A 21,315-nucleotide genomic window follows, 5' to 3' on the forward strand; every position below is an offset into this window, starting at 1 on the left:
GCTGGCTTTCAGATTGGGTCTCAAATCTTTCAGATTGACGTTCTGTTTGTTGATGATGAGGTTATTTCTGTTTCTTGGTTTTCCTTCTGACAGTCTGGCCCCTCTGCTGCAGGTCTGCTGAGGTTCACTCCAGGCCCTGCTTGCCTGGGGTTCACCTGCAGCAGCTGGTGAACAGTAATGGTTGTTACCAGTTTTCTTCTTCTGCTATCTTTGTCCCAGAAGGATACCCGCCTAGTGTCAATCTGATCTCTCCTTTATGAAGTGTCTCTTTGGATATATAGGGGTCAGGGAGCTGCTTGAGGAGATGGTCTCTTCTTTATAGGAGCTCAAATGGTGAGCTGTGAGCTCTGTTGTTCATTCAGAGCTGCTGGGCAGGTACGTTTTGGTCTGCTGCAGCAGAACTCATAAACTGCTTTTTGTTCCCAGGTGCTCTGTCCCAGTGATTTAGGGCTTTATTTATGAGTTTCCGTTATGCTGCTGCCTTCTTTTTTTTTTCCTTCAGACCTGTCCTTCCCAGCAAGAGGGAGCCTAGTCACTGTTGGCCTATAGAGGCTTTGCTAGCTGCTGTGGTCTCCGCCCAGCTGCCGAGTGAACTTCCCTGCAGTCCTGTTTATATGGGTGTAGTTAGAACTGCTTTGGCGATGTTGGCCCGCCTGTGTCGAGGCGGAGTCTCTGCTGTGGCGGGTTGCCTTGGCAACGGCGGGCTGCCTCAGCAATGGCAGGTTGCCTTGGCAACGGCGGGCTGCCACAGCATTGGCTGACTGCCTCCGTAGTGGCGGGCTGCCTCGGTAATGGCGGACGCCCCTCCCCCACAGAGCTGGACCATCCCCGGTTCAGCTGCGCTTGCTGTGAAACTCTCAATCCAGAGTTTCTGGTTGCCATTCTTTTGTGGGGGTGGGACCAGCCGAGCCTGATCACCTGGCTCCCTGCGTCAGAGCCTTTTTTAAGTTGGTGTTCCAGTCGTCTGTTGAAGGGTCGCCGGGGTCTGTTTGTTTTCCCCTGTGGCCACTCACTGCGCTGGCTTAAACAGCAGCACTGAGGTTTGTGGCGTTTTTTGTTTTTTTTTTTTTTTTTCCCTGGAATCTACTGTCCTGCCTCCCTGCTCCGTCCCCTTTTTAAACAGACGTATGGGCGACTTCCCCTGGCTCCAATCACCAGCCAAAATGGCACCTGGACTGGTGTATTTTGTACGGAGAACCGCTGCTCCGGGGCGCCAACAAAGCAGCTGCGCGGGGCAAAGCAGCGGCACCGGCCGGCACAGCCGCGCTGGCCGAAACAGCTGCGCTGGTGACCTGTGGAGCTCCTCCGCCTGGGAATTTCCTAGTCTGTGGGCAATAAAAATGCGGCGTCCACTCACCCTCTGCGCTTTCACTGGCAGCTGCAATCCTGAGCTGTTCCTCAACGGCCATCTTGGATCAATCTCTTCTTTTTTTTTCTTTTCCTCCTTTTCTTCCTTCTTATCTCCACTGTATCCCTTCACTCACATCTTGGACATGTGACACTTTTGTATTGATATTGGAAGATGAAATTGAGAGATTCTGACATAAGAAATAGGTATTTATGTTTATTCTTAACCTTAGTATAATAGAAAGTAAATACATAACTAATATCTGTAGGACTATCAAGTTTAAAGTATAAATGTAAAAAAAAGTAGCCGTTGGGTTAAATAAGTGCATTTATCTTAGTTACCTCCCTAAACGCTGCTGAAATTATGTTTGTTTTTTCCTAGGGAAACTATGTTCAAGAAGGCAAAAACAAAAGCTAAAAAGAAGCCACGAAAACGTTCAGATAGTTCTGGAGGTTATAACCTTTCAGATATTATTCAGAGTCCATCATCTACAGGTTCGTGGAAAATGAGCGTGTATTTCCAGTTCTAATCTTCTATGTCTCTATTCATATATGCCATGTGTTGGGGCTACTGAAATAGAAAACAGTCCTTATGGAAGTATCAAAAGTGATAGAGCATTATGATAAGTATTCCAATCGAAGTTTGCTCTGGGAGCACCAGAGGCACCCAAACAAGTCCTCTTAGAGGAAAGTAATGCTGAGCCGGGGCTTGAAGAATGAAGTTATCTAAGAAAAGGAGGCAGATAAATGTATTAAGCAAAGGAGGCCATATTCCCAAGCTTAGTAACGAGACAAAGAGTTGCACATTTCTTGTGCATACACTTCAGTATAGGAGATAGGTTGGATAGGGTCATATTTTGGAGAGTCTTATTTGTCAAACTGAGGAATTTGTTTTTTATTCTAAAGGCCATGGGTGGCTGCTGCTAAATTTTTAAAATAGGGTATGAGTGGATGAGATTTGTTTTTAGAAAGACCACTCTTTCTTCGGGGGCATAAGGGTTTAGAGGTTGATAGAACATGACAGAGATAACTATTAACCATGTTGATTCAATTTAAATATGTCAGTGCTCCAAGTAAGATGCCATTCATATGCATAAGGGGTTTATAATCTGGTAGTAGAATATAAAATATATTTAGACATTATGTGAAAGTAATGTTAGAAAGTAAAGGCCAGGCTACATAGTTTTGCTAAAATATTTTTCCGAATTTTTTTGTTTTGAAAATATTTAACTTACTGAAAAGATGGAAGAAAAATACCGTGAATAGCTATATACATTTTATTCAGATTTATTATTAACTTCTCATCATATTTGCATTTTCTTGCAGACTCTCTGTTGCTTGCTGTTTCTTCTTTCCTCCGTGTGTTACACACACACACACACACACACACACACTCGTTAATACAGAGACTTTAAAAAAAATTGTTCCACTTGGAATAAGTTGTAGACATGACACTTTTCCCCTGAATACTTGAATATGAATCTTTTTAGATGGGAATACTCTTCTACACAACCCCAACCACAGTACCATTATCATACCTAAGATAGTTGATATTATTAGGGTTAACTAGTGTTACACTCCATATCCAGATTTTCCTAATTGTTTACAAATGTTTTTATGGTCTGTTTTGTTTTACCATTAACAAAAAAGGTAGTATTTTGTAAAGGTTCATATTATCTTTGCTTATTAGTATCTCTTTAGTTTCTTTTAACTAGCATAGTATCCTTGTGCCTTTTTGTTTTTTGCTTTCTCTTTTCTGAAAGGTCAGGCTAATTGTGTTACAGACTGTCTCACATTCTAGATTCATCTGATCTAGATTAAACTATATACATTTTAAATAGTTTCTTTAGATAAAACATGAAGTGTGACTATAAAATAATGAGACTGCAGTATGGCTTTCAGAAATGGTAGGTTATTCTTGTCTGTAGCACTAAGATATAACCTAGTACAGTTTCTACTAACAGTACTTCATAGTCAATCAGCCATATACAAACAACTTTGAAAAATAGAAGAGTACATTTTTTTGTGTCCCTTTGGAAAAAAAAAGCTGTTAGGGAGGGCAAAGAAGAAGGATTTTTTGTTGTTTTTGTTACTGAGATGCTTCAGAAGGGCTTGATATGTTCACTAAAGCTCAAACGAATAATATCAAGAATAGTTTTAGATAACAATATAAAAAGGATAGATACTATGCCTAAAATTTATTTATGAAGCACTGGAAATGGCAATCAGAAGACCTAGAGGCATATCTTAGGATTTTTCTAAATTTAAAATTCTGTGATTTTGTGTTCTCTGCTGTATGAATTACCTTTAGTCTTTAGAAGGAGGCAAGGGTGGATTGATGAAGGATGAATAATGGATAGACAGTCTTGAAAGACAGTCGCCTAAATTACTTACGGAAAAGCAGATATTTGGTTTGTTTTAAATAATGTTATGTTAGAATCTTAGAATTTCAGAGCTAGAAGAGACAAGAAATAATTTATGTTCCTTACTTTAAGGAAACAAATGCAGAAAACATAAGTGATTTGAAATAGTGACAAAAATAAAATTTGTTCTCCTCATTTCAGGTCCATGTTTTTCTGGTGTACTGTTTTTTTATGGCCAAGTTATCTGTAGTCAAAGATAACTGAAAGGTTAAATTTAACTGGACGCCAAAAAGACCTGTTAAGGAAGAAAATTTGAGGCCAATTCCATCAAAGAGGGTCGCATAAAAGCTTAACATTTGTGTTGATCTTAAACTTAGACAAACAACGTTCTGTGAAACTGTGTTTGGCCAGAAGTAATTGTTGGCCACATTAATCGTCTTCTTTGTTTTCCGGATTTATTTCTAACCTAACTGACTTTTGAGAGTATTCTAAAATTAGATGTATTCTCTTAGATGAAAATTTGCCAAAAAAAATAAAATATATTAAAAAATATAAAAATATTCAAAAAGATTGTGTGGAAAATAATATTTTAAATTTTCTTTCCAAATTGCAGTGATAACAATAAAAGAAACATTTAGCTTGTTAAGGTCATTTACTTTAAAGTGAACAACACTTATTTGAATGTATAGGAGATGGTAGGTTTTATTTTTAAATCAGTTATACACCTTTTAGTTACAACTTAGATAACATCTTTGTTTTATCTTATTTTGGTACTTCGTCTAGATTCCAATAAATTTGAAATGTGTGGAAATGAACACCTGGCTCTAAGCAAAAGTTTGAACCCAGATACCAGATGTGGCATGGGGACAGGCATTTAGCTTGCCTAAGAGAAGAAATGTTATATAGATTTCACAACAACCCTCTTGCTTCAAGCGAGCTCTCAGTCACCAGAGATTTCAGGGAAAAACACTCTCAAACCAGCCACAGTCATCTTCTGCAGGAGCCTCTGCAAGGAGCCAGCAGTCAGTGGCTAAGTGAGAGACAGAAAGGCCACAGGCTTCCTCCCACATAGAATGATGGGTGCAGGGACTACTGTACCAAGAGGCAGATGAGAAAGGGAAAGGGGAGAGGTCTGGACTTTAATAATTTTGCCTTTCTTCTTTGTCTCTCATGAGGACAAGAATGTTTTCAATCACTTTTTAAAGCAGATCCCAAAGACCTATCTTTCTGAGGTTCATTACACAATTAGTATGTGTTTGTAATGAATAAAACTGTTGTTTTAGAATCTCTTCCATTTCAGTTTTTCACTTAAACTGATTTCTTTCTCCAGGTAATTTGAATTATTAAGATTTTTGTACCATCAATATAATTTGAATGTTATTAAATCTAGGTAGATGAAAGCTTTTAGCGCTCTGTTTGGCTTTCTGAATGTAATGCATATATGTTTAATGCATGTGTGTTTATATTTCTTTTAATTTCATGTTTTAGGATTATTAAAGGCTGGTAAGACCAATTCTATGGAATCCCTTCCGGAGCTATTGACATCAGACTCTGAAGGAAGCTATGCAGGAGTGGGTAGTCCTAGAGATTTACAGTCTCCTGATTTCACAACAGGATTTCATTCAGATAAGATTGAGGTTTGTTTTTTAAAGCACTACCTCCTTACCTTCAGTTCTTAGGTTTATAGATAGCTTATCTTTAATATTTCCTTATTTTTGCTCTAGTTTTAAAACAGTCTCCAGGTTGGTATGTAAGAATCACACAATAGAGTGTTACTTTTCTTAAATTTGTATAGCATTTCTAGTTTTATAGATTTTAATGGCAATTTTGAGCACTTTATAGAGTTATTTCTAATCTTTCTGCAAGTAAAATATAATGTTGATATAAAATATAACCTTATAGACATTGAAAAAAATATTTTTAGCTAAATTATTGAAATTTATCTTGTGAAATTTCAGTTAGCATCAGTTAAAAATGGTTTTGAAAATAAGCCTACTTTCAAATTTCCCAGACTCTTTCCTCCAGGGTATTAACTGGAGCAAAACAATTTGGAAATGATTGAGTTCTTCTAGTCTAGCACAATAAGCTGCAGGATTCCTAGGCTGATCAACTCTGGGGAAGGCATTTCTTAGACACTCCTTAAAATTTGATTCCATAGTTGTTAACCTATTAGTGAAAAAATGTGTAACTTAATAGAGATAGAGTCACTCTTCCAGAACTCCTACACATCCATAAAAACATATTGGAACTTCTAGGAATTCATGAGACAACAGAAATTTACCCTTTTTAAAGTCTTCTGGTCATCAAGGATTGATTTGCCTCCTTTTTTTTTTTTTTTTTTGAGACAGAGTCTTACTCTGGTTGCCCAGGCTGGAGTACAGTGGTATAGTATCAGCTCACTGCAGCTGTGATTTCCCGGCCCAGGTGATTCTCTCATCTCAGCCTCCAGAGTAGCTGGGATTACAGGCATGCACCACCACATCCAGCTAATTTTTTTGTAGTTTTAGCAGAGATGGGGTTTTGTCATGTTGCTCAGGCTGGTCTCAAACTTCTGGGCTCAAGCAATCCACCTACCTCAGCGTGCTAGAGTGCCTGCATTATAGGCTTGAGCAACGGTGGCTGGCCAGGATTGATTTTTTGTTTTTTAAATGTAGGATAGAAGTTTGGGGCAATTTATATTCACACTAAGTTGGTCTGTAAGACAATTGAGGTTTAAAGGAAGGCTAAGGGCTTATTGTGAATGATTTGCAATAACAGAAGAATCTATCCTGGAAGTGGAAATACCATTTTAATAACTTCCTTGACCTGTTATAATAGTAATAGTTTTAGGGTTCCTTTTGAGATGTCAATATTATTTGACTTTAGTTTTATTCACCGTACTTTACATCAGAATGAATTATATGACATTTATAAAAAACTTTCATTTTGCTTCATACTCAAGCCATGGATATTAATTTTAAAATTACTGCTTTGTGTCTTATTGTACAAATTTTATATATTACGTTTACTATTTCTGTAGAGATTTAATACGCAAACTGGTTTCCCTAAAAATTATTCTCAAAGCTCATAATAATTCGGTTATAGTCAGTAATGTGATTTGAGAGTTGGCTAAGGCACAAAACTGTAGAAGAACATGATTTAAAAATACTAGATGGCTTATTGTCATAAGATTTTACTCTTCATTATAATGTAACTAATATTTATTAAGTACCAGCTATGTGTTAGTTACTGTACTAGGTGCCTGTTAACCTTTTTCTATTTATTTTTTCTCTCCCCAGGCGAAAGTCAAACCATATGTCAATGGTACATCATCTGTGTATTCTAGGGAAGATTTAAAACCATGGGAAAAGTCACCAATACTTAAAATATCTGCTCCACAGCCCATTCCCAGTAACAGAATTGATACTACCAACTCTGCCAGTTGGGTTGCTGGTTCTTTCAGGTAGGATTTTCATTTTATTCTGTAACTGTTAATTTGAGAAATAATCGTTCATTTTTAATCTAATTAAAAATTACAATGGTGAACATTTAAGAAATATTAATATAAATTTCTCAGGCACAGAAAATTACCTAAATGCCTATAAATTGCTAACCAGCTATAATAGGCTTCCCCCTCAACCCCAGGCAAAATTTAGCTGCTTTTGTATTATCATCAATGAATAGTAGCAAATATCATATTTTACATATATAGAGAGAGAAACTTAATATCGGAAGTTATTTCTTAGATAATATATATTGGTTAAAAATGCTACACAGGAAGGCCATTTTGTCAGTGATAGACTTGTGAAGGGGTATTTAAAATTTCACAAAACATGTAACTATTCACAGTTAATTTTCAGAGGATATTAATTTGATGTTATTATATTGTCCTTTTAACTTGCCTATATTTTATATATATTTTTCTTTTATTTAGAAAAGTCAAATGAAGGCCGGGCGAGGTAGCTCATACCTGTAATCCTAGCACTTTGGGAGGCCAAGGTGGGCAGATTGCCTGAGCTCAGGACTTCGAGACCAGCCTGGGCAACATAGTGAAACCCCATCTCTACTAAAGTATAAAAAACTATCCATGCCTGGTGGTGTACACTTGTAATCCCAGCTACTCGGGAGGCTGAGGTGGAAGAATCCTTTGAACCCAGGAGGCGGAGGTTGCAGTGAGCCTAGATTGTGCCACTGCATTCCAGCCTGGGCGGCAGAGCAAGACTCCATCTCAAAAAAAGAAAAAAGAAAAGTCAAATGAAAGAGTAGATATAATTAGAATGTAGTGTTCTTTCAAAACATTTGAGCTTGTGCTTCATGTTTATATGCCTGCTATGGTTGATAAGGTCTAAAACTGTTAATTGACTTATGGATTATATTATCATCTGGACTATTTATGTAATTCTTTTGAAATAGGCCATGTTTTGCAGAGTTGGAACAAAGATTATGATGTTCCATTTTACGTGCTTCATGGTTTAAAGTTCAGTTCAGAAATTGCTTCAATTTTTTTTTTTGCCTAAGCACCCTTGTTGGTGCATATTTAATATGCGGGAACACCTGGAAGCATCTTCTGATCGCTAATGTTAGGATATTTTGTTAAACATATTTTTAAAATAGCTTGGTAGCAAAAGATAGATTGGCTATTTTGGTATTATGCTCAGTGACAAAATGCTTAGCAATATGCAATAAACATTCTCAATATTAACATATACACAAACATTTCTACATTCCTTCTGAAGTATTTCCTAGTGTACATAATAAGTAGAATTTCTTTTTGATGAAAAAGAAGTGCAGGAAACAGGTTTACCCTTTAATGCGAAATAATATGACTTTTTTTGTTGTTTTTTTTGAGATGGAGCCTCTCTCTGTTGCCGAGGCTGGAGTGCAGTGGCACAATCTTGGTTCATTGCAATCTCCGCCTCCCGGGTTCAAGTAATTCTCCTGCCACAACCTCCCGAGTAGCTGGGAGTACAGGCATGTGTAACTGTGCCTGGCAAATGTTTGTATTTTTATTAGAGACGGCGTTTCACCATGTTGGCCAGACTGGTCTCAAACTCTTTGGCCAGACTGATTTGGAACTCTTGACCTCATGATCCACCTGCCTCGACCTACCAAAGTTCTGGATTACAGCAAGCGCCACTGTACCTGACTGACCTATTTTTATCCGTAGTGTAGATTTCATTTAGGTAAAAAATCATGTATTTCTTTTTTTTTTTTTTTTGATGTGGAGTTTTGCCCTTGTTGCCCACATTGTAGTGCAGTGGTGTAATCTCAGCTCACTGCAACCTCTGCCTCCTAGGTTGAAGCAATTCTCCTGCCTCACCCTCCTGAGTATCTGGGATTACAGGCACCTGCCACCACTCCCAACTAATTTTTGTATTTTTGGTAGTGGTAGGGTTTCACTGTGTTTGCCAGGCTGGTCTTGAACTCCTGACCTTAGGTGATTCACCCACCTTGGCCTCCCAAAGTGCTACAAGTGTGAGCCACCATGCTTGGCCAGAAATCATCTAATTCTAAAGAGTGTAGAATTTTTTCCTTATGGTATAACTCCCTCTGGTGGGTCTCCAATATTGTTTAGTATCCCCCAATTTTTCTGTTAAATGTTTGTTTTTGTTAATATTAAACAGCAGTATGAGTTTTGTTCATTAAAAATAGAAAGAGAAGAATGTAATTTTCAAGCCTTATTATTCAACCTAAAGGTAAGAATTTAATTAGAACTTTGGTGAGTTCTGCCTGATTTAGTTAAGAATCTTTCTATTGCTTCACTTAAAAAAATGTTTTCTTTAATATAGGAATTTCAGTTATATCATAACATGACTTTGGATACATATTAGCTGTTATATGTGCTATATCACTTAACATTATGACTTTGGATATATATTAGTTGATATTTATATATGTGTATATTAAAGTAGCTTTTACTCAAAAATCCTTTTTGAAGTTGGCCCACAGCTGATAAATCTAAACTATACTCTTATAATTAATCTTACATATCACTTGTAGTTTCAGTGAAGATGGGGGTTGAGCTTTATAGGTAAATGAATACTTTGCAAAGTAACCTTTTATGTCTTTTAGTCCCGTCAGCCCTCCTGTTGTGGATCTCAGAACCATCATGGAAACAGAAGAAAGTAGACAAAAATGTAGAGCTACACCAAAGTCAAATTTAGGGTTGGTTAAAAAAATTATAAAAGATCATATCATGTTATATTTTTACCCTGAGAATTGGAAAGACTTATTGCATGTTTCCCTTTTTTCTTTCTGCATTTGATATTATGGTTAATTATACATCCTTTTCTGGGCAATTTAGTCTGATAATATTATTTCTTAATTATGTTCTAAAGATAGAGTTGAGTTGATAGGCCAGCTCTTGTAGAATACAGTATTACATCCCAGAAACCTGGCTCTAAAATGATCATTGTGGTCTATTGGCTATGAAAGCCAAAGAGTTAAGGCTTGTGGTGCAAGTTCTCCTTGAAATTGATGATATGTTGGAGGTCTCATATGTAGCTATTGCTTGATCTTTGTTAGTATAAACTGATATTTTCATTGTTGAAATTTGTGAGCATTTTAATGCAATAATGGTAAAATAACGTCAAATAAATAGAAAACATTATTATTACCAGTAACCTTTATAAAGCAGAAATTAATGTTAATTGACTTAATTTCTAGCAAAATGATTTCTCATGGAGTTAAACTTTCTCAGAAGAAACCACTGAAACTAATTGGTTTCATTTAATTTCTAGCAAAACAGTCTCTCATGGAGTTAAACTTTCTCAGAAGCAACGAAAAATGATTGCATTGACTTCCAAGGAAAACAATTCAGGAATTAATAGCATGGAAACAGTTTTAACCACTCCTTCAAAAGCCCCCAAGCCAGTGAATGCATGGTATGCTCTTATTTTTATTAAAATTAATATAGATCTGTACATTCATTTTTAAGGTAGCTATTGACTTTTGAGTTCCTTCCCAACCCCAGTATTTCTAAAGTCTTTTCAAATATTTCATCTCCCCTTTTGCTTTTAAGTTAAAAACTGGAACTTGGGAAACAAAGACTTTTTTTGTTGTTGTTTATTTTCTTTTGATTTGGGGTGTTTTGACTTACACAACATGATGACATACATCATCATACACATCCAACTGTGGATATATTTTTCATATATACATAGAATTTCTTCTTGATATTCTAATTAGATTTTCTTGTTAAAATGATTTAAAATTTAATTTATTTTTTATTTTTTATAAGAAATTATGTCAGACATATATAAAAATATAATTTTATTTATGCTATGCTAATTTTTTGTCCTTTTGCATGCTCCATAAATATCTTTGCATGGTTATAAACATAGTTTGTTCTTTTTCACTTTTTAAAACACCGCTCTTAACATTGTGTTTACATTTTCTCCATTAGAATTTACACGTAGAGGTAACATTAATTGGAATACTCTCCAAAGAATTCAGAATATAATTTTGAGATATGTAGAATAGGTTGTACTCCAGCTTTTCTTCCATCCTTCCTTTTCTTGGTATTTTAAAATGTCTGGAAACCAATACCGGAGAAGTACACGAAGAGTGTGAAGGCTTATGAAAAGATCAGTAGAACGCTCTTTCTCTCACAACGCTTGGAGAGGATCTTGGCAGCTACCCATGGTTTAGGGGAATCCCTTCAGTATTTCTAAGGCCACATTATTTTGTTTGTAAGAAGGAATATTTTTCTCAGTTAAAATGTTAATTATTTTGAAGAAAGTGGCAAATAATTTTATTCTAAGCATTGCCAATGGAACTAAATCAGTGCCTGTTATGGCTACTAATAGGTCCAAAATATGGTCACTGAAAAAGAAAGTAAAATAAGAGGTAGGAACACCCAAGCGAAAGAGAAAAGAGGGTAAAACTTGAGAGGATGAGCTTAGCAGAATTTTAAAATTTATCAGTATTTGTTACCTTCTAAATGTAAGGGATTACACTAGTTTCTGATGATAAGGCAATAAATAAGACAGATTTGGCCATTACCATGGTATGGTTTATGGTGTGGCTGCTGCAACACTGAGTTGTGCTTTCCCTAAACAAAAGTATGGAAAGACCAAAAAGGGGGAAAAGTTATTGGAACAACTGTCAAGTACTAAATTGAAGTTTGAGAGAATTAAGCTCATGACAAAACTTCCCTGGGCATGGTAATATAGCTGTAACCATGGCATCAATCACTTTCCTTAAGCAAAAAGTAAATGAGTGAAAGTTGTTTCATTTAGTGTTTTGGAGGCATATTCCTTAGAGTCCTGTGTTCTTTTGTGATCTGAATAGGGTCTTTTCCAGGCGTGCTGAATATCTGTCGTCTTGAGATTTTCTTTAACTGTTATCTTGCAGATTTTCTTCCCTTCTCTCCAGTGTTTGAGCCCCAGTTTTCTTGATCCTGTGGCTTTCTCTTTCTTGATACACTCCTTGTTTTGATGTAGCACAATTCTAGTAGGTTTCTGATAAAGGATGTATAGGACATCTTTTTGGAGCTTGTATATTCATGAAAAGGTTTTTATTCTAGCCTTCATTATTGACTGATAGATGAGAACAGGATCTTAATTGGAAATCATTTGGAGAATTTATTCAGTGTCATTTAATTCCTAAATCTTCTTATGTTACCTCTTTTTTCTTCTCCACCTTTTTTTTTCCCTCAAAGTTTATAGGGTCTTTTTTTTTTTTTTTTTTTTTTTTTTTTTTTTTTTTTTTATGTCTACTGTTCTGAAATTTTACAGTAATGTATCATAATACTGGTGTTTTTTCATACATGCTGGATACTTGGGCTCTTTTAATTGGCAACAGCATGTCTTTAAGTTCTAGGAAAATCCTGTGTAATGCTAATATTACCTTGATACTTTTCCTCTTCACTGTTTTCTCTACAAATCACGTTAGTCAGATACTGGTCCTCCTGGGCTTCTTTAAATTTTTTACTTTTTATATTTATGAGATGGAGTCTCACTCTGTTGTTCAGGTTTGAGTGCAGTGGTGCGATCTCAGTTCACTGCAACCTCTGACTCCCAGGTTCAAGCGATTCTTCTGCCTCAGCCTCCTGAATAGTTGGGATTACAGGTGCTCACCACCACACCCAGCTAATTTTTGTATTTTCAGTAGAAACATGGTTTCACCATGTTGGCCAGGCTGTTCTCGAACTCCTGACCTCAAGTGATCTGCTTCCCTCAGCCTCACAAAGTACTGGAATTACAGGTGTGAGGCACCACACTTTTTCTTTTCTATTGTCCACGTATATGCCTTCCAATTCTACTTTCTGGAACATTTGCGTGATTTTGTTTCAACCATTAAAATCCTTCTCAAGAGTTTCATTTGTCGTTGATACCTTTTTCTGTAGTATGCCCTTTAACATTTTGATGTTGAAGAGCTCTGTACTCTGTAGGCATTTTCACTCTTTAGTATATACCCAACAGAAATGTATGCACTTATGTACTGCACAACATGTATAAGAATGTTGATAATGTGTTATTTGTAGTAGCCCAAACCAAAAACAATCTAGATGTCTATTAGCAGTAAATGGATAAATTAGTTTATTTTTATAGTAGAATACTACACAGTAATGAAAAGGAATAAATCATGACTAAATACAATAGTGTGGATGAATCTTACCAATATGATACTGAACAAAATAAACCAATCAACCAAAAGAAAGAAAGCTAAAAATACCCATTGATTTACAACCATGTTTTATTCATTCTTCTCTATATATGTTTTATTTTAATTCATTTTGTCAGTTTATTGATTGATTGCTTTTAAGTGCTGATTGGAAGCTGTGTGTGCCTGTGTGGTGCAAGTAGACTGATAGGTGTGACTGTAGGGTAACCTATCAGTTTCTTAGGGACCCCCGAATCCTCCCATATGTTGGTTATCTCCATATCTTTTCTCCTTGGTCTCTTTAGTTTCAGTTTTTCTAAAGAGCAGCCTTTTAATTTTTTTTTGCTTATGAGGTGTACATTTGGTGCTGGCATTCTGGAACCTTAAGTCTCGGGGTAGGGAGGTTAGAGCTGGGACTGAACTTGTCACCATTTGTAAAAGGTTTTCACATTTAGTTTATAGACTTTGTATACAACAGTTCACTCCTGCCTTCCTCTATTACTAGTGACTTTGAATCAAATTTTCCTTCTGCAAAATAAAGGAGATGTAGTCATGTGACCACAGGGAGATAGGGAGTACATCTGGCACCCTCAACCCCTCCTTAAATAAACTAGAGCAATTTTCACATTTTCATCCTCATGTCGACTTCTCTGTCTCCAGTATATGCCTGTTTCCAGAGTTCTGAGCTTCCTTCCCTGCCACCACCCACCTGATGACTGTTAAGTTTTCTTTATATCCGCTCTGCATTATATAGTTTTATCGTTCCATCTCTTTTGCTATAATTCAAAAATGTGTTGCTATTTTTAGTCTGCCATTGTCTTAATATCTTACTGTTTTTGCTCTTGTGGGTTTATACCTTTCTTATTACTTTGCTTTACATGTTAGGAATTCAGAGGAAGGTATTCAGGTAGTCATTTTCTGAAACTTCTGACTAACTTTCAAATATAGGAAAAATTTTTCCTTAGTAATTATTAGCAACATGAACTTAGAGTGCCACATTGAAGGGACTATCTAAATTTTAAAAGGAGTTTATTATGGCATATTAAGGAGAATTTTAGAAACATGGGAAGAAATACACCATAAATTTTGACCAAAAACATAGTGTATTTTTCTTTGAAAAGAATTTGATAATTATCTGGCTGGGAATGATGGCTCATGCCTATAATCCAAGCACTTTGGGAGGCCAAGGCAGGCAAATCACCTGAGGTCAGGAGTTTGAGACCAGCCTGGCCGACATGGCAAAACCCCATCTCTACTAAAAATACAAAAATTGTCTGGGTATGGTGATGCGTGCCTGTAATCCCAGCTACTTGGGAGGCTGAGGCAAGAGAATCGCTTGAACCTAGGAGGTAGAGTTTGCAGTGAGCTGAGATCATGCCACCATACTCCAGCCTGGGTGACAGAGGAAGACTCCTTCTCCAAAAAAAAAGAATTTGATATTTGTCAAATATAAGTGATATTTGTTATACATTTGTTTTATAAAAACATGGTTGGAAAACTTAAGTACAAACTTGAGTAATGAGTTTTATGTATCTTAGGACACCAAGAAAATTTTTTAACTGATTATATATAATTTAGATAATTATAGATATTCTGAATTTTTGAGAATTATAGCTATTCTGAATTATTATCATCAAGGTGAGAGGTATCTGAATTGTCTACAGTTAGTAATTTATGCTCTTTTTAAGGCTTCTTAAAACTGTATGTGCATACTTTGGAATACTGCAGGTTCAATTCCAGACTACCTCAATAAAGCAAACATCGCAATAAAGTGAGTCACAGGAAATTTTTGGTTTCCTGGTGCCTATGAAAGTAATGTTTATACTATACTGTAGTTTGTTAAGTGTGCAATGGCATAATATTTACAAAAAAACCATATCTTAATGTAAAAATACTTTATTGCCAAAAATGCTGGTGATCATCTGAGCCTTCAGCGAATCATAATCTTTTTATGGTGGAGGATCTTGCCTTGATGTTGATGACTGATGACTGATCAGGGTGGTACTTTTGTCAGTTAGCTTAATTTTTCTAGCTTTTGATTTAAAGTGAGAGACGTGTGACTTTTCCTTTCACTTGAACACTTAGAAGCCATTGTAGGGTTGTTAGTTGGTCTAGTTTCAATATTATTGTTTCTTAGGAAATAGGGAGACTTAAGAAGGAGGAGAGAGAGGGGAGAACTGCCAATTGGTGTAACAGTTAGAAAACAAACATTTATTGATTAAGTTTGCCAACTTGTCTGGATGTGGCTCATGGTGCTCCAAAACAATAATAATAGTAACATCAAAGATCACCATAACAGATATGATAATAATGAAAAAGTTTGAAATATCAGGAGAATTACCAAAATGTGGCACAGAGACACAAAGTGAGCACGTATTGTTAGAAAAATGGCACTGATAGACTTGCTCCTTGCAGGGTTGCCACAAACCTTCATCCTGTTTAAAAACACAGAAACTATGAAGTACAATAAAGCAAAGAACTTTAGTATAAATTGAAATTACTATTAGTAATTGTTGAATAATTTTCTTTCTTGAATTCTTAGAAGGCTACAAAGTACTTTAACCCAAACTCTAGATACAACATTAATTACTGAGTGAATATAATGTGATATAATTTTTCATGTGATTACAAAATTATGAGATAACCACATAATTCAGTATATCACTTGAATTTTAATCAGATACACATAGAATATAAATACTTGTAATATATGCTTGAAGTAAAAATGGAATAGATTATTTTCCTGAGAACATCTCTTATATGCATTGGCTTTTTAAAAAATTGGAACTTTTTTTGTTTTTGAGACAGGGTCTCATTCTGTGGCTGCAGCTGGAGTGCAGTGGTGCATTCTCAGCTCGCTGCATCCTTGACCTCCTGGGCTCAAGCCATCCTCCCATCTCAGCCTCCTGAGTAGCTGGGATCACAGGTTTGCATCACCATGCTCAGCTAATTTTTTATTTGTTGTAGAGATGGGTCTTCCTGTGTATCCCTGGCTGGTCTTGAACTCCTGGGCTCAAGCAGTCCTCTTGCCTTGACTTCCCAAAGTGTTGGGATTACAGGCATGAATCACTGTTCATGGCTGACTTTAACATTTTTTTTTCTTTGAGACAGAGTTTCACCCTTGTTGTCCAGGCTGTAGTGCAATGGCATGATCTCAGCTCACTGTAACCTCCACCTCCCGGGCAAGTGATTTTCCTGCCTGAGCCTCCTGAGTAGCTGGGATTGCAGGCACGTGGCACCATGCCTGGCTAATTTTGTATTTTTAGTAGAGACAGGATTTCTCCATGTTGGTCAGGCTGGTCTCGAACTCCAGACCTTAGGTGATCTGCCCGCCTCGGCCTCCCACACAGAGGTGGGCCAACACACCCAGCCTAAAGTTAACATTTTAATCAGATTTACAGAGTGTATTCATGACTGTGGTAATTTATCTGTGATTTGTTTGTTCTGAGATGGAGTCTTGCTCTGTCGCCCAGGCTGGAATGCCATGGTGCAATGGCAATTCTCCTGCCACAGCGTCCTGAGTAGCTGGGATTACAGGTACACACCACCATGCCTGGCTAATTTTTATATTTTTAGTAGACATGGGGTTTCACTACGTTGGCCAGGCTGGTCTTGAACCCTGCTGCAGCCTCTGGAGTAGCTGGGATTACAGGCGCACACCGTCATGCCCAGCTAATTTTTGTATTTTTGGTAGAGATGAGGTTTTACCACGTTGGCCAGGCTGGTCTCAAACTCCTGACCTCGTGATCCACCCACCTCAGCCTCCCAAAGTGCTGGGATTACAGGCATGAGCCACTACGACCGGCTGATTTATCTGCCTTTTAAAATCATTCTTAAAGATACATCATCATCTGAAGTATCATCTAATGAGATTTTATTTTTATTTCTTCAAAAGATTTTTTAAAATATGTTTATGTTAATATTAAGGTAAATGTGCAGTTCATTAGCAAATCACAAGTTAACACTCTAAATATACATGTGGTTTTGGTAGGATTTTCACTACTTTGTTCACACATTCATTCACCTCGTCTGTACAATTCCCAGTGTATAGTTGTACTCTTGCTGCTGGCAGTTAGGTGTGGCAATGGAAAGAATTAAAGATAACTGGATTTTTGCATTAGATTGAAGTTCTAACCAGGAGAATTTTAAATGTAATGTGAAAACACTATTTATGGGATTTGACTAAAATTAAATGTTTTACTTGGAGAAATAATAGAACATTTCTCACCAGTCATCTTCGGTGGAAGAATACATAGTCTTTGCGGCCTGGCTTGATGTTTGAATGTAAATTCTTTAAAATTCCATTTAGAGCTAACACAATCAATATTAAACAGTTTCAGTTAGTTAACATTTTAAAGCTAAAAATATTATTCTTTAAAGCAAAATTACAGTGCTGCTTTAGCTGAGGAACAAAATTCTGGTTAATTTTTATGTAGGTACAAATGTCTAAAATCCTTCTCCATAAATTTTCTGTTGCTGTTAAGGTGGAAAATAGCTGGAGCTTGTGAGTTAGGAAAGTAAAATTGTGGGATATCAGACACTTTCAAATTATGGCATAGTCAGTGGAAAGAACAATAGAACATATTTGAAGAAATCTGTTTGTCAATCCTTATGCCAGTATCACATGGTCTTAGTTCATTTTGTGCTGCTGTAACAGAGTACCACAGACTAGGGAATTTATAATGAACAGATGTTTATTGGCCCACAGCTCTAGAGGCTGGGATGTCTAATATCAAGGTGCCAGCTCCTGGCAGGAGCCTTGTTACTGCTTCGTAGTATAGTGGAAGGTATCATCTGCCAGAAGGGTGACAGAGAGCCAAAAGGGTTAACCACTGTTAGTGATAATGGCATTAGTCAGTTTGTGAGGCACTCTCATAAACACCTCTTAAAGGTCTTATCTCTCCATACCATCACAGTGACAATTACATTTCAACATGAGTTTTGGAGGCAATGCATTCAGACCTAGTATACACTATCCTGATTACTATAAATGGTTTTGTCTTCTTCCAACTTTTCATGTTTTTTTTTTTTTTTTTTTTTTTTTTTAAAGAATGCTTTGACTAATCTGGAATTTTTTATTCTCATATAAATTTTAGAATCAGTTTGTCAATTTCTGCAATTAAAAAACCTGGGTGAGATTAATTCAATTTTAAAAATAGATACAGTGTACATAGATTTTCTGTTACCTTCAGTAATTTGGTTTTTCAAAAGAGACACTTCCCTATTCCATGTAAATTATCAAATTTATTTGTGTTGGTTATAACATCTTTTTCTTTTTTCTCTGTTTTTTCATTTTTTTCTTTTTATTTTATTTTTATGCTTTAAGTTCTGGGGTACATGTGTAGATCATGCAGGATTGTTACATAGGTGTACGCATGCCATGGTGGTTTGCTGCATCCATCCACCGTCACCTACATTAGGTGTTTCTCCTGATGTTATCCTTCCCCAATCTCCCCACTCTCTGCTATTCCTCCCCTAGTTCCCCCAGCCCCCAGCAGACCCCAGTGTATGATGTTCCCCTCCCTGTGTCCGTATGTTCTCATTGTTCAACACTCACTTATGAGTGAGAACGTGAGGTGTTTAGTTTTCTGTTCTTGTGTGACTTTGCTGAGAATGATGTTTTCCAGTTTCATTTATGTCCTGGCAAAGGACATGAACTCATCCTTTTTTTGGCTGCATAGTATCCCATGGTACATATGTGCCACATTGTCTTTATCCAGTCTATCATTGATGGGCATTTGGGTTGGTTCCAGGTCTTTGCTATTGTAAACAGTGGCGCAATGAACATATATGTGCATATGTCTTTATAATAGAACGATTTATAATCCTTTGGGTATGTACCCAGTAATGGAATTGCTGGGTCAAATGGTATTTCTATTTCTAGATCCTTGAAGAATTGCCACACTGTCTTCCACATGGTTGAACTAATTTACACTCCCACCAACAGTCTAAAAACGTTCCTATTTCTCTACATCCTCTCCAGCATCTGTTGTCTCCATATTTTTTAATGATTGCCATTCTAACTGGCATGAGATTGTATGTCAATGCGGTTTTGATTTGCATTTCTCTATTGATCAGTAATGATGAGCGTTTTTTCATATGTTTGTTGGCCATGTAAGTGTCTTCTTTTGAAAAGTTTCTGTTCATATCCTCCACCCACTTTTGGATGGGCTTGTTTTTCTTGTAAATTTGTTTAAGTTCTTTGTAGATTCTGGATTATTAGTCCTTTGTCAGATGGGTAGATTGCAGAAATTTTTTCCCATTCTGTTGGTTGTGGGTTCACTCTAATGATTGTTTCTTTTGCTGTGCAGAAACTCTTGAGTTTAATTAGATCTCATTTGTCTTGTCTTTTGTTGCCAGTGCTTTTGTTGTGTTAGTCATGAAGTCCTTGCCTATGCCTATGTCCTGAATGGTATTGCATAGGTTTTCTTCTAGGGTTTTTATGGTGTTAGGTCTTATTTATTTATTTATTTTTTAATTTATTTATTTAACTTTAGGTGCATACTATATCTGGCATTTCTCCCCATGTTATCCCTCCCCACCCTCCCCACACCCCACTGTCTCTCCCCTACCCCCCTCAACTGCCCCCAGTGTGTGATGCTCCTCTCCCTGAGTCCAGGTGTTCTCACTGTTCAACACCCACCTATGAGTGAATCGGGAGTTAATTTTTTTATAAGGTGTAAGCTTGGGATCTAGTTTCAGCTTTTGGCACATGACTAGCCACTTTTCCCAACTTGTTCTGTCACCCAGGCTGAAATGCAGTGGCCCAATCTCGGCTAACTGCAACCTCTACCTCCCAGGTTCAAGCAATTCTCATGCCTCAGCTTCCTGAGGAGCTGGGATTACAGGCATGTGCCACCATACCTAGCTAATTTTTGTATTTTTAGCAGAAACAGAGTTTCACCATGTTGGCCAGGTTGGTCTTAAACTCCTGGGCTCAAGTGATCTACCTGCTTGGTCTCCCAAAGTGCTGGGATTACAGGCATGAGCCATTTTACCAGGCCCTATAAGATTTCTTTGTTAGCCTCTTAATTTCTGTACTGTCTTGTTTTAGTTATCTATTGCTTCATAACAGATTATCAACAGCTTAAAACAACCAGCGTTTATTATCATAATTCCTTTAGGTCAGGAATCTTAGCTGAATACCTCTGACTTAGGATCTTCCACAGTGACACAGTCAAGGTTTGGCCAGGGCTATAGTCATTTCAAGGCATGACTTGAAGAGGATCTAATTTCAAGATTAATGACATAGATATAGAATTCTGGTTGACGTATTTTACCTCTTTCATCATATTAAAGATTCCTTTCTACTGTCTTTTGGGCTTCATTGTTTCAAATAATACACTACTCATTTTCATTCTCTGTTGTGTTTTTATGGCTGCTTTCAAGATTTTCCGTTTAGCTTTGGTTTTCAGCTGTTTATTATGTGCCTAAGTATAGTTTTCTTTGTTTTATCTTTTTTGGGGTTTACCAAAATTCTGGAATCTTTACATCTTATATCAAATTTGGGAACATTTTAGCCATTGTTTCTTTTGGTCTCCTGTCTCTCTTTTCTTTATTTCTATGACTTCAGTTACACATATGGCAGACCTTTTGATTTTATCTTATAACTCACTATGGGATAATTTTCTTCAACTTCACCTTTTTGTTTTTCAGATTCAAGTTGGTTTATCTTCAAGTTTACTGACTCAATCTATACAGTGAATTTTAAAAAATAAAAAATTCTTGAATTTTCATTTTGTTATTTTTTTAATAGTTTCTTTTGCTGAGCTTGCCTATTTTTAAATTCATCCTGAGCTTTTGTTGTTGTTATCTGATGCATAATTATAATAGCTATTTTAATATTACTGCTTATTTTAACATCTGGGTTATCTCTAGACTTGGTCTTCGTTGATTGCTTTTTCTTATTCCATAGTTTCAGATATTTCACAATTGGCAGCAAGAATCCAACTTCACATTGAAAACTATAATTACATATTGTAAACTTTTTAGTATACGTTCTCTTTTTTTTTTTTTTTTT

At 36.5% G+C, this 21,315-nt stretch overlaps 1 protein-coding gene across 2 annotated transcripts in view; it reads left to right on the forward strand.

Moving 5' to 3' along the window:
• The window catches only part of IBTK (inhibitor of Bruton tyrosine kinase), a 91,479-nt gene that overhangs the window by 58,178 nt on the left and 11,986 nt on the right, over window positions 1–21,315 (forward strand). The window contains exons 21-25 of one of the 2 annotated variants that reach the window (XM_017506694.2): window positions 1,730–1,842; window positions 5,199–5,347; window positions 6,989–7,152; window positions 9,762–9,854; window positions 10,430–10,573. In XM_017506694.2, coding sequence (XP_017362183.1) covers window positions 1,730–1,842; window positions 5,199–5,347; window positions 6,989–7,152; window positions 9,762–9,854; window positions 10,430–10,573 — 663 coding nt within the window. The remainder of the gene's footprint in view (window positions 1–1,729; window positions 1,843–5,198; window positions 5,348–6,988; window positions 7,153–9,761; window positions 9,855–10,429; window positions 10,574–21,315) is intronic. The other variant, XM_017506695.2, reaches the window with a different exon arrangement.

Source organism: Cebus imitator, unplaced genomic scaffold (genome assembly GCF_001604975.1).
Source record: "Cebus imitator isolate Cc_AM_T3 unplaced genomic scaffold, Cebus_imitator-1.0 Scaffold357, whole genome shotgun sequence".
Classification (NCBI taxonomy): Eukaryota; Metazoa; Chordata; class Mammalia; order Primates; family Cebidae; genus Cebus; species Cebus imitator.